The sequence below is a fragment of the Alosa sapidissima genome, chromosome 7 (genome assembly GCF_018492685.1).
Source record: "Alosa sapidissima isolate fAloSap1 chromosome 7, fAloSap1.pri, whole genome shotgun sequence".
NCBI lineage: Eukaryota > Metazoa > Chordata > Actinopteri > Clupeiformes > Clupeidae > Alosa > Alosa sapidissima.
This window is the reverse complement of record NC_055963.1, coordinates 28,362,134-28,376,311: the sequence shown is the minus strand read 5'-3', so window position 1 is coordinate 28,376,311 and position 14,178 is coordinate 28,362,134. Positions and strand designations below refer to the sequence as shown.

The 14,178-nt window shown below is 47.8% G+C and overlaps 2 protein-coding genes across 2 annotated transcripts in view; one reads left to right on the top strand and one right to left on the bottom strand.

Moving 5' to 3' along the window:
• cacna2d3a (calcium channel, voltage-dependent, alpha 2/delta subunit 3a) overlaps window positions 1-14,178 on the top strand; it is a 176,053-nt gene that overhangs the window by 123,230 nt on the left and 38,645 nt on the right. Inside the window, 2 exon segments of the mRNA XM_042098691.1 lie at window positions 2,227-2,272; window positions 2,274-2,302. Of these exon segments, the coding sequence (XP_041954625.1) occupies window positions 2,227-2,272; window positions 2,274-2,302 (75 nt within the window).
• LOC121713771 (leucine-rich repeat and transmembrane domain-containing protein 1) overlaps window positions 6,013-14,178 on the bottom strand; it is a 9,845-nt gene continuing 1,679 nt past the window's right edge. The window contains exons 2-3 of the mRNA XM_042098690.1: window positions 12,924-13,520; window positions 6,013-8,554 (exon numbers count right to left, since the gene is read on the bottom strand). Of these exons, the coding sequence (XP_041954624.1) occupies window positions 8,055-8,554; window positions 12,924-13,520 (1,097 nt within the window). The 3' untranslated portion in view covers window positions 6,013-8,054. The remainder of the gene's footprint in view (window positions 8,555-12,923; window positions 13,521-14,178) is intronic.

Here is a 14,178-nt window from a genome sequence, read left to right as displayed (position 1 = left end):
AAAGAGAGAGAGAGATGAAGAGAGGGATAGAAAGAGAGAAACAGAGACAAACGGAGAGAGAAGGAGAGAAAGAGAGAGCTGATAAAAATGCAGGGAGGTGTGAGATGTATCGGATGTATCACTGGACTGGGTGCTCCACTTGAGTTCTCCTCTGCCCGGAATGTTCAGTGTGTGTTTGACCTCTGGTGTGAAACGCTCTGCTAGCACCACTGGAGCCACCTGGAGTCTCCTTGCATTGCCATCACTCGCAGCGATGCCAGACCCTCCACACACACACACACACATATATATATACACACACACACACACACACACACACGTACTGTATACACACACACACTGTTTCTGGGTCAGCTCAAATACGCCCGTTTTTTTCCACCACAGCTCCGCTCCTCTTGTGAGCCAGCAGGGCCCCCCCACCATCTCCCCATTAGAGGGTTTGTTTACAGCGGTTGGCATATTACAACTAAACACTTCAAACGCTCTGTGTTATGCTAATATGACATTTGGTGTTTTCCCAAACAGTGCCATTCCAGACATATCTGTGGCACACACTGAGACTTTGAGCTCACCCGCGCTTCTCTAAGTTTTTCGACCCAGGCTCGGCTCGGCTCACCAGCTGGGCGTCTGATGCTCATGTTACTTATAGAATGTCAGTGGCCCGAAGCGCTAAGCTCATCTTCAAGACCAAAGCTAGTTGTGCTTTGATTTAGGCATTATGATATTTGGTATTGTAATAAATCATAGAAGTGGCTCAGAATCAATCTCAATTATTAGTATTATTTCATACAGTATATGCATTGAATCTGTTGAATACTAGGGGAGTCGATCAAATTCCTTGTGATTTCCATCCCACTTTATGCTGGAGGCCAAGTCAGCATTCAATCAATTTTCATTGTATTTTTATAAAAACTTTCCTTTTTGCTGTCTTGTTTTCCCTTTATCTTCCTTATTTCCTTGCTTGCCTTGCATCTATCTGATCTCTCTGAAATCCCCTCTGTGTGTTTTTCTTACTTTCATCTCCTCCCACCTATTCCTTTTCCCCCCTTTATACATTTGTTTTGTCTTTGACTTGATGGCAGGGCTAGGTCAAAGTAATTATGTTTTATGCTTTATGCTTTATGCTTTTTATGCTTTGAAAAGTGCTCTTGTCTTCTTTGGTGGTTTAATAAAGAAGCATCAAAGCTCTCCTTTTTCATGGTACTCCCCCTTTCCACCCACTAACCCTCCTCTCACTTTCTCTCTCTCTCTCTGCCCTGCTCTTTCTTCCTTTATTTCCCTCTCTCTTTCTCTGCATCCCTTCGCTTTCTCTCTCTGATTAGTGCTGGACAGTGTTTTGGCCTGCATGCTTGATTTCTGAGGTTTGAAATGGGATCCGTCGGGGTGAGGACTCTCCACCCCCCCCACCACCCCCCCCCCCCCCCCCCTCTCTGTCTGTCTCTCTCTCTTTCCCTCTCTCACTCTTTCTCTCTCTGTTTCTCTCACTCCTTTCTCTCTCTCTCTCCCTCAGCCGCGAGCTGCCTCATGCAGCCCTCACTGTGAGAGCTAAGCCCATTGGTTGCAGATGGGAGACAGGGCTTTATTGAAATGGCATGTTTTCTGCACAGCCCCATGCCTGCGGGCTATCTCTTTCTCTCTCTCTCTCCTCTCTCTCTCTCTCTCCTCTCTCTCTCTCTCTCTCTCTCTCTCTCTCTCTCTCTCTCTCTCTCCCCCCCAGTAATGGCACTGATAGAACACATTTGCTTTTCCCCAAGTTTAAAAAGCCCCTGCTTATATTAAGAGCCAATTTAATAAATACACTAACTGTGTGTGTGTGTGTGTGTGTGTGTGTCATTCACCAGTAATGTTAATGAGGACCTAATGGCCACGAGAGATCGTAGGCTCCAGTGTGTCACTGTTGCTCAGTGGTGAGGTTTTCTGTGGGTTGCAGTGTTTGTGTTGGTGGTTGGTTCACAGTGTGTGTGTGCCACCCTGCTGTTGGCTCCTCAGAGTTTCTGTAGATCTTCTGCTGTGTTGGCGGGTTGGTGGGTGGCGTTGGTGGCATTCCACTGGGTTGCAGTGGGATCAGTTAGAATTTTACTGTGGGTGCAATAAATGATCAAACATTTTCTTCTTTCTCTCACCCTGTGTATGTGTGTGTGTGTGTGTGTGTGGTGTGTGTGCGTATGTGTGTGTGCGTATGTGTGTGTGCGTGTGTGTGTGCGTGCGTGTGTGTGCGTGTACCAGGAAATGAAAACAAGAGTGTGGTGTTGGCCAGCACAGCCATCCACTCCTGATGAGAGGAAGTCCCCCATCGCTGCAGGTAAGGCCTTATTTCCTCCTCCTGTAGAGCAGGGGTTGACCAGTGTACACGAGACAAAGTACTTAGTAGAGTAGTGACAGGTCACGCTAGCCCTCTCCCGATTAGCCATGCAAAGATATGTCATGGGGTCGTGCCCATCTCTCTCTCTCTCCTCTCTCTCTCTCTCTCCTCGCTCTCCTCTCTCCGCTCTCTCCTCTCTCTCTCTCTCTCACTCATACACACACACTCACACAAACACACATACAAACAAACAAAAACACACACACACACCACACATGTCCAGGATTTCACCTTTCTTTTGTTCATTTGCAAGTTGGGAGGTCAGTTGTCTCTGCAGTCCGTCTCTCTCTCTCTCTCTCTCTCTCTCTCTCTCTCTCTCTCTCTCTCTCTCTCTCCTCTCTCTCTCTCTCTCTCTCTCTTTCCATCTCTCTTTTTCACTCTCTTTTCTCTTTCTCTCTGACACACTTTCTCTCTCTGTGTGTCTTTCCCTCTCTTTAAACTGGGCGATCATTAGACGCCTCTGGGCTGGCCCCGCTTTGCCAGTGGTGCTGTGTGCAGAGGGCCCAGTGGTCAGTGGGGAGACGAGAGAAAGAGAACAGGGCCACAGTTTGGACCGAGCTCCTCTGTGACTGCTGCTAATAATGGAGACACAGTCTGCTCGTTAGGAATTTGTTTGCATGGCTTGTGTGACCATAGTGAAAAGATGTCAGTGAGAGCTCTGAAGAGATGCAACAGTATGTTGCGTGTTTGCAAAATGTGTGGAACAGGATAGTAAATATAAATGCCTTGCGTGTAGTGTGTGCGAGTTGTGTGTGGAATATATTTGATGAATTTGTGTTGCCCGTGTGAGGACAACACAATTAAACTGCGATTAAACTGTGCTGTGTGTGGATTCAACCCGCTCACTGTTCTCGGCATGATCACTGTTTCATTTCACTTGGCAAATTCCTGTGTTCAAATATGTGCCCTGTGGGGAAAAAATAAGGGACAAACACACTCTCACCTCGCTCACTCTCTCTCTTACACACACACACACACACACACACACACACACACACACACACACACACACACACACACACACACACACACACACACCCCACCCCCAACCCCCAAACACACACACACACACACACACACACACACACACACACATTTCTCTCTCTCTCTCCTCTCTCTCTCTCTCTCTCTCTCTCTCAGTCTGTCTGTCTGTCTGTCTCTTTTTCTCTCTCCCTGCTCAGTACAATAAAACTGAAGTGAGATGCTGAAAAAGAGTCAGTGCCTGGGTACACTGCTGGTTATTTTCATTCTTGACTTCCTCGAGCATGTCTTACCACATGGTGGAATCACTCAGTTGTTTTTAAACACCCTGAAGGTTATTTAAGTCCTTGAGGTAACCCAGGCTGTGAATGCCTACAGCTCACTTTGTGAGAGTATTTTTGTGTGTGTGTATTTGTTTGTTTGGTGTATGTATGTGTGTGTGTGTGTGTGGGGGGGGGGGGGGGGGGGGGGGGGGATTAGTGCTTGTGTGAGAGAGAAAACGAGCAAGGGGCAAGAAAGAGAGAAAGAAAGGGAGAGAGAGAGAGAGATGGCGTGCACTCTGCAGCCTTAAAGCAGAGCTGACAGCTGTGCTCCAATTGCAAAGCTTGTTATTATAGTGCTCATTACTACCACTGCATCAGCAGTTGTCCCTTTGAGTGTGTTGTGTGTGTGTGTGTGTGTGTGTGTGTGTGTGTGTGTGGTGTGTGTGTGTGTGTGTGTGTGTGTGTATGGTGCGTGGATTTCCTTAACTCCAGATGAACAGATAAAATATGTAAACATAGAAATAATATGAATTGAAAATATCTTGAATCATATGCAATGTGTGTGCGCATGTGTGTTTGCATGTGTGCATGTGTGTCTGTCTGTCTGAGTGAGTGAGTGAGTCAGCATTGTGGAGGGAGAAACAGAAGAGTTGGTCCAAATAGCTGTTCTCACCTGCATGTATTCACATGAGAAACCGCATGTATGTGAAGGTGGATGCTTTCCTCTGGGGCAGAACATGCATGTGAATGCACACAGCCTCACTTTGATCATCATAGTGCCTACATACACACCTGGTGAGATGCCTATAAACAGACACACACACACACACACACACACACACACACAGATGCACGTGCATGTACACATGCATGCACGCACACTCACACACACATACACAAACACACACACACACACACATACTGTACACACACTATGAGGTGATGGATACCTCTTGACAGTGCCATGGCAGCAGTCGATGCATAAGACACATAAGATACTTGCACACAGCCTACATATACATACATTCAGGCATGGGAAGATAAAAATAAAACACACACACACACTACCTTAACAAAAATCTCTTCACTCTACTCACAGTAAAGCTCTCCTCCATGAATTTATTCTCAATTATTCAAGTGGATATCTGATGATACATCAACAAACAGAACATGAACGACATTTTTTTCGGTACTAAGAGTAGAGCTATCGCCCACACGTGGTGTTTTTTTTTTTTTTCCATCCCACCAGACGTAGCTGACACCCACACAGTGGCTTGCAGCTCTTTGCACAAGAACATTACCCTGACTACCTCACATTTGGAAAGAAAGACCACTGCAGCTGAGCTCTCGCTGGATTTAGAACATTGCCAATGAAGCATTTGCATAGAAACACCTTTTTCCATCTTTTCGCGATGCGCTCGTAATTTGCACAATTGTGAAGCTGCCGACGCGATCCTTGTGCAGTTCACAATCGGTGCAATTTAGATGCACTCGTCACTGCGTGCCATCCATGCAGTGCTTTCCCCTTGCTCAGCCCATTTTGTGTTGTGTTTAGTGTAATGGTGGTCTGTGTTTGTCTGTGGTGGTAGTGCTGACCATGTAATGGGGGCTGGGGCTTTTGCATAGGCTGGTCAGAAGGCTTTGCCTCACTGAGGGTGTGTGTGTGTGTGTGTGTGTGTGTGTGTGGTGTGTGTGTGTGTGTGTGTGTGTGTGTGTGTGTGTTTCTCAGCACTAACCTAACCAGACAGCTCTATGACATCACATGCCCTGGGCTAGGGGGACGTGTGTGTGTGTGTGTGTGTGTGTGTGTGTGTATGTGTGTGACTATGTGTGAGTATGGCTGTGTGTGTTTGCGAGTGAAGGATGGATGGACAGACAGCCGATCTGTGGTGTGAGCAGCGCTGGTTGCAGGCTGTTTGGAGCTCACACTGTCCAGTGTGTGGCTGAAAACAGGGTATCTGACGCGGGATGTGTCTGAGGGTAGGCAACACGGTATGCGTGTGCGCGTGCATGTGTGTGTGCGTGTGTGTGCCTCTATGTGTATATGTGTGTGTGTGTGTGTGTCTGTGTGGAAAAAAAAGGGCTGTGTGATCCCCTGAGGGGTAAGTCCCTGATGTGTGTTTGTGATAAAAATATAACAGCCAGATCCGTTTGTGTGTGTGTGTGAGTATGTGGTGTAAGGGTCAGAAACAGCCTCAGTACACGTACGCAGAAAGCGTCCTCCCTCTACTCTCCTCTCTCCTCTCCTCTCCTCTCTCCTCTCCTCTCCTCTCTCCTCTCCTCTCCTCTTCTCCTCTCCTTTCTTCCTCTCTCCTCCTATTCCCTCTCCTTTCCTCCTCTCTCCTCTGCTCTCCTCTCCTCTATTCTCTCTCCTCCTTCCCTCTCCTCTCCTCTCCTCTCCTCTAGTCTCTCCTCCTCTGCTCTGTTCATTTTTTCTCTCTATAATCCGTCACTGGGTTTTTTCTCTTCCTCCGTTATGTAAGATGGATAAAGCTGCCGTCCATCATGACAGAACTAGCCCTGTGTCCTTCACACTATTTCACTTTTTGCATAAAAGTCTCTCTCTCTGTGTGTGTGTGTGTGTGTGTGTGTAGGTTGATTTATTCCCTGCTTTTGATCCTATTTAGCAATGTGCCCAATTTCACAACTTTGTCAGCCATCTTTGTTTTTGGCTCGTTTGAAAGCATTAGCATGTAATCGAGAGAAAGCTTGGCACAAGTCACGATGGAAGAGCCAAATATCCACCAGCACTCTAAATTTGTGGGCAGGTCCTGTTTACTGTCTGTGGTCAAGTCAAACCAAGGCATGGGCAGAAATTCCACACTAAAAAAATCCAAATAAGATTTCTTCCCATTCTGTCCCATTTAATTCTCAGTACCCAGTATTGCTTAACGAGACAGTGTTAGTCTTTTGCGGAAAGTCATAGACTAAAGATGTTATTGCTAAAACAGTTGCTCTACTCGGTTGCGAACGAACAGGAACAAACGACAAATGATATACTCATTTACACACAGTTAACACGCACACAACACACGGCACACACACACACATGCTCTCTCTCTCTCACACACACACACACACGATCACATACATTTGTACACAAACACACATAGAGATGCAGACAAATGCAAACACACAGATCCTCCCAAATGCAAACACGAAGAAATGCCCACACTCGGTCTTCCAGTGTACCCCAATCATACACATCACTGACCTCTGAGGCTTAGGCTATCCCAGATAGACACACCTTATAGAAACCTAAAATATACACACCCCTGCTTATGACACACAGGAATACAAGATATGCACAGTTAGCAGCTGCCTACTTTCCCAGTCAAACCCTGATAGGCCCATTTTACACACACAATAAAAAAAAGTCCACTTGACTAATAAATGACACTCAAACAACCAGCAAAAAAAGAGAAGGAAACAAAATAAAAACAATCTGACCACTACCACGGCAGATATGTACATAATGCCTTTTGTGCTTTAAAAGTGAACGGGTTCATCGTTTTGGGTCTGTCGTCATGGAAGTCACTGATATGTTTTCTACGTATCTTTGGCCGACACCGCACACAGCATATATGTCAAAATCCATTTCACATTTTCAAACTCCAGTCCAGTGAGGGTCCACATGTCCCAGCATCCCGGGAATCCGCCAGAGGCCTGCACTGTATGTATTAAAGGGGCAAAGACGAGGAGCAAAGGGGCGAAGTGTGTGTGCAAGGTTTGGTTAGTTGCCAGACTGCTCAGCACCAAGTCCAGTCCTATCTGCAGTCTAAAAAAATGCAGGCATGGGTGAGTGCCTTGATGCTGTGTGTGTGTGTTTGTGTGTGTGTTGTACTTGGCTCTGTTGTGTCTGGAGTTTTCAGAGTTCTTATATATGTATAATTAGGAAGTGTGTGTGTGCTTTTGTTGGCATATCCAGTGGAAAAGGTATAAGTTCAAAATGTACATGTGTGTATTTCTGTGTGTGTGCAGGTTATTTTGGTCATGTTCTGCCTGTGTGTGTGTGTGTGTGTGTGTGTTTCATCCATTATTGGAAGTAACCAAGTAGCCACATTTGGAGAAGAAGGTGTCGTACAGTATGTACCCATAACATCTGCTGCACTCTTGTTTTATTATTGTCAACAGAGTCATATGATTGAATCATGTCTGAACAATGTTTGCACCTTTCAAATGTATGTCCTGTATAATATATATATATATTAATTCTGAATTGTGGACACAAATAAAGAAGTAAATGTGTGAATATTGTGTGTGTGTGTGTGTGTGTGTGTGTGTGTGTGTGTGTGTGTGTGTGTGTGTGTGTGTGTGTGCTTGATGGCAACAGGTCTTACATTTGTGTCAGCGTCTTTGCATCGTCTGCTCACAGGACTCCAGTCACATCCCACCGCCTTTGTGTTACGACATTACATGCGTGCCCACGCACACACGCGCACTCTCGCTCAGGCTATGGTATTCTCCAGCGGTTCCTTCTCGTCGGCCGTGCCCGTCTTCTCCTTCTCCTTGTCGGGCAGGGACACGGCGGCGGCCGCTGCCCGCTCCTCGGCTTTCTTCAGGTCGCGCTGGTAGCGCGCCATGATGGCCGCGTAGGCGCAGCCGTAAACGGCCGCCGCTAGCATCATCAGGCACACGATGCCGCACACCACGCCGGTAATCACCACCGTGGCGATGGCGTGCCGCAGGTTGACCGGACGCGGCCGCTGCTTGGGCTCACACTCGGGTAGCGAGCTGCCACCCCCCTCTCCTCCACCACCCCCGAGCTCCGGCAGGTGCAGGTGGTCATCGCGGTGCCGGTGCTCTGACTCGAGGTGGCGCAGGTTGGCGAACAGGTAGTGGTAGCTGGTGGCCATGCAGGAGTGGAAGAGCTCGTATGGGACCTGCTGTAGGTCCTTGTCTTTCATGGCATCAGGCTGGGTGCAGGTGACCTCGTCTACCACACCACCTACAGTATAGGATTGGTCCACGGATGGAAAGAGAAATACATGAAACATGAATTGTTATTAGCACATTATGAAAGTAATTCTGTATGCAGAATTTAGATATTTTAAATATTTGAATATAGGAAAATATAAGTAAATGTTAGTAAAAATAGTTTGTGAAAATAAAGTATTGTGTTTTATCTGGTGTTGAAAATGAGTTCCATTGACACTGATTTGTATTGTTTTTAAAGCATATTCAACAGTAATATGTTCCCAATGAGTCTGTGCACAGTCAGACTCCATGTGGTTTTGCAGTCTATCTCAGGTGCATTGTTTGGAGGGTGTTTCTGCTCTGCCACAGACAGAACCACAACCATAACCATAAACACAGCAGTGCCCTCACACCTGAGCACCGTGAGCAGGGAATACACTTCACAGAGGGCCACATGCTGCATTGTTTGTGTTGTATTGTATTGTAGTGGCTGTCAATGCATGCACAGTCAGACACAGGAACCTGACAGGTAGCCTCTGTCTCCGCCCGCGGTCCACACGCAGACCACACCAGCTGCTCCCGCACCAGGAGGTTCCAGCCAGCCGTGTGTGTGTGTGTGTGTGTGTGTGTGTGTGTATGTCTGTGTGATCTCCTCCTCTTCTGTAATTAGGCCTGAGTGGAGCGGATACACACGCAGCTGTTTAGCAGCTCGCTGATCTCGTTCTGATGCTAATAAATGTCAATTACCTGAGGAGAGCTAACGAGACGTTAACATCTACAGGTCACGTCAGGCACCCCGCCGAGAGTATGCTCATCAAGGCAAGTTTTTATTGTGATGAGGCCGGGAGAGCAGTCACAATACTTCTTTATTTCATCTTCACTCATTTCTTTTCTTTTCTTTTCTTTCTGTCTTTGTCTTCCTTTCTTTCTTTTGTCTTTCTTTCTTTTGCTTTTCATCCTCTCTTTCTCTCTTTCTCTCCTGGATTTTTTTTCTATTTTCTCACCTACTCTATTTCCTCACCTACTCTCTCTCTCTCTCTCTGTCATTCAGTCGTTCGCTCCTTTCACCTCCTCCCTTGTCCTCTCTTTTATCCATCTGCTTCTACGCGTGTGTTCTTTTCGTGCACTGGCCTGGATGGTTTCAAAAACGTGCCATTTGAATTTCAAAACGGCGAGGACCTGTGCTGTGAATTGAGGTCAGTGGCATGGTGGTGAGGCAAGAGCAGCGGTGTTCCTCGCTCGAAGCAGGACGCTGCTGGGAAAAGTCCGTCAAGTGAGGTCCCCAATGTCGCAGGGGAGATTTTAGTGTTTTCTTCGATGTGTGTACACACTCACTCACACACACACAGATACACACACACACTTACAACAACCTACACAGCTAATTTGTTGAATTAATGAATTTCATATTGTTGCATTTCTTAGCCCCGAATGCTTCACGGTCTGTTTGCTGGTAACGATTTAATGTAGCCATGGGACGCTTGCTCTGGTGCCTGTCTAATAGGTCTATTTATACGCTTGTGAAGACGAATGAAGATGGCTCGTTGGGAGATTGGGCCAATGAGCGCATGCAGTTGGCTGACTTTGGTCTGTCTCTCATTGTTTTGTGGGAGGCCTTTACCCTTCAGATCTGCTTAAGGCAAATGGCTGATCTAAGATTCCTGTTGTGGATTTCAATTAATCTGCATATGATGATGGGGTCAGAGTGTGCTGTTGAATTTGACTGTAGGGCTTGTGCAGTGTATAATGTGTGTGTGTGTGTGTGTGTGTGTGCGTGCGTGCGTGTGTGTGTGTGTGTGTGTGTGTGTGTGTGTGTGTGTGTGTGTGTGTGTGTGTGTGCGTGTGTTTGTGTGTGTGTGTGTGTGTGTGTGTGTGTGTGTGTATGTGTGTGTGTGTTTGTGTCTCTAGAAGGAACAGCTGTGACAGCGTTCATATTACTCATCTGATAAAAATAATATTAATAATGCTGCAGCCCCTCTACCCCCTTTCTTTCTTTCAACCACTCATCTCTCTCTCCTTTCTCTCTTTCTCTCTCCTTCTCTCTCTCTCTCCTCTCTCTTTCTCTCTCTCCCCCCTCCGTCAGCTAATTGGACAGCATTTTTAGCTGCTTTAATCCCGATCGCCTCTCTTGCTGTGGGGGCTGGGACCAAAGCCACTGCATTTTCAAATTGCATTACACTGCCTGACAGGATATTCTTTCTCTTGCTGTTCTCTCTCTCTCTCTCTCTCTCTCTCTCTCTCTCTCTCTCTCTCTTTTCCCCTTGCATATCCCCTCTCACTCCCCTCTACCCTCTTTTCTATGTTTATTTCTGTGCATTTCTTTTTATGAGCAGCTGCATTGGACTTTTTCACTTTAAGCCGCAATGGCTTCGTCCTCCTCTGGAGTGGCCGTGACTGATGACATTCACACCTCAGTGCCCACCACATCCAGCCAATCACGCCACGCTCCTCTCGTGCTCACCCACCCGCCATCTTGGCTCTCATTTCCCTCAGAGGTGAGCTGTAGCAGTGCCATCAAAAACCAGGTCAACTTCACAGTGCTACTAAGCAATATAAAGGCTAGCGCTGATGCTAAGGAAGGAAAAGCAACACAGACCAGGATGCCTGATCAGTAACATGGAGAAATGAAGCTGATTAAGGACGAGATTAGACAGGGGGCAGTTTGCTATGTTTATGTTTTAATAAAAACACAAATGGCGTTTTTTCGCTCGGAGTTGAACTTTTTTTTTTTCAATTCAATTCAACTCAAGGCGCCTCTACAAAAACGTGAGGCGTAGCAGGTGCACAAAACGTGGGGTGCCCAACAGCATTCTGTCCTGTGGTGTCCTGTCACAAATGGAGGACAGTGCTCTCATCCTCAGGGCTACAAAGGCTTTTAACAGCAACCTCTCGTCCAATGGATGGGGGCTTAGATCATTCACGTTGAACATTCATTCTTGATTGCTGATCATGGTGATGGTAAAAAAGTACACTGTAATTTATGGATATTCTGCCCTTACTCAGGCTAGCTGACTTTGGTGTGTGTGTGTGTGTGTGAGTTATGTGCCCTAATACACACAGAAGTTGACTGCTGGCCCATATTCTGTTGCTCCTCAATGGTTTATACCTGTGTCATGTTTTAGCACATGCTGTGGGTTTTTAGCCTGCTGTGATGATAAAGTGTTGTTGACATTTGCAGTGATATCCATCAGGTGATGGCAACCTGCTTGTGTCCTGATAAAGCACTGAACCCCCAACAGTGCATGCCCAAGAGGAAATCTCAGCAAGCAAAGGATGACAGAAAAACACTGCTAGCCATAACTGACGTATCAGTGTTAGCGTGCTTAGGTATCAGTTCTGGCTTGTGCATAGCTTTCAACGCTGTCAGGCTTTCCCCACTGGCCCCGTCAGCTTGTCCAATGTCCTGTGCCTTTGAAGTGGGTCTATTTAAAAAGCTGGAGCGGGAGCGGGAGCGGCAGCGCCAGCCCTGACCCCTGTGTAATCCAAGCCCACTCGGTGTGGTCACGTCACGCATGTCTCTGCTGCGGCTCCGTGCCAAGCCATGAAGAGGAGGATCTCAGAACCTCTCTAGAGGCTGATCAGCCCCCGGTGGTGTCAGAAACAAACCCCATAGTCTGTCTCAGATTCTCTCCAGAACCAGTTCTGTATCTCCCTCCCTTTCCACTATCTATCTCTCTCTTTCTCTCTTTCACACTCTCTCTCTCTCTCTCAGGGATTGGCAGCAAGCTATCTTTTAGCACTTGCATCTTTCCGAGTGGCATCACTAATCTTTATATAGAATGAGAAGTTTTGGGATCTCGGGTATTACTGTATATTCATATTGCCCTTTTCGTGCCTCTTAACATGTTGTTCGGTCTGGAGGCCGCTGGGCAAAGTTGCGCCTACCATCCCACTCATGACAAAACCGATCGATTGATACCACCTACGGCCGAAGCCTGCACACATCCAGACAGATTCAGCAGAACCAACTCACATGCTCACGCCTAACAGTGCTGCTCAACTCAGACATGGACTCTTTTCCCTCTCTGCATCTCCCAGGGAGACAGCCAGCCACTGAAAGAGGCTAATTGGAGCAAATTTTGACCTTGCACAAAAAGCACTCCCCTAAACTTCCCTACTAATCGGAACAGAATCTTTTAGCTTGTACAAAACGGTGCCAAACTTTGAATTCACTTTGAAGTGCCACACACTTTGCAGATCCTGTACCCTCTCCTATGAGTATTGCTTCACTTAGTGTACTATTTTTGCTCAGTGAGCTTACACAGCTCAGTGTACTTGCAGGTTAGCTCAGTGTACTGTAAGTCCATTTCAAGATTATCTGAATTTTCCATGTTATCCAAATAGTGCCCCGTTTCCCACAATCCCCCAGTGACCCCGTCCATTTTCTCTGAGTCACCTACCCTTGAAGAGGAAGGTCTCCAGCCAGAGCTTGAGCGCGATCATGTGGCAGTCACAGCGCCAGGGGTTCCCCCGCAGCTGTAGCCCCTCCAAGCTCTCTAGCGCCTCCAGGTGGCTGCGGTCCAGCTTCTGCAGCCGGTTGTGCTGCAGCGAGAGGTGCCGCAGCTGCCGCATGCTGTCGGCCAGCGCGCCGGGCAAGCCCGCGATGGCGTTGTGCGACAGGTCCAGCGCCGTGAGGTTGCGCACCGAGCCCAGCAGCCGCCGGTCGAGCTCACGCACGCCGTTGTGCGCCAGGCTGAGCTGGCGCAGCGAGCGCAGGCCCAGGAGCGCGCTGGGCGACACCGACGTGATGGAGTTGTTGGTGAGGTCCAGCACGCGCAGCTGCGGCGTCTCGCGGAACGCCATGGAGCCCAGGCCGCGGATGCGGTTGTCCTGCAGGTGCAGCTCCAGCGTGTCGGCCTGCAGGTGCCGCGGGATGTCGTAGAGGCCCTGGCCGCGGCAGTCCACCGCTTTGGCGTGGGAGTCACACGTGCACTCCTTGGGGCAGGCCGACGCCACGTGGACCAACAGGAGCACGGCAAAGGCTTTGAACACACCCCCTGTGAAGGCAGACAGGTAACAACAACAACAACAACAACAACAAGCCTTCGTTGATTACTCACTTTTCAGCATTTAGAAGTCAAGAAGAACTGCATGTAGGGAACAGCGCTGTGTGTGACACCACAGCAATCTGAGCATGCCCTGTTGGATGCCTGATGTCTGATGCCTCCCTCCATCTGCCCTGCCAGTGCACATGAATGGAAACATGCGACTGATCCACCACTGGAGCTATGCCCTCAAACTGTCCCATTCTGTGTCCACTCTGTGTCCACTCTGCCAAAGTGAACCATCCATAATTATTGACAACTCTGCCAAAGTGAATGTGAATTTAAGGCCTGTGCGGAGTTGCAGGGCTCTCCCCCTGTTTTATTTTAACGCTGTTTGGAACGCTTCTTAGGACTTTGTGTGTTTATCTCAAGGTCAGGCTCTGTCTCTGGCTCTTTAACATTTCTCCTTCCTTAGACCGGTGCTGTATTTATAGTAGGCATGAGTCGGCCGCTGCCACCAGAGACTCTGGACATTCTGCGCAAACAGCGTCAAACTACTCTGGCACTGACCTCGGGACATACTCAAACAGGCACGCACACACGTACACAGACACACACACATATACACACATACATGCGTACACACATACACAAACACACACACACACAG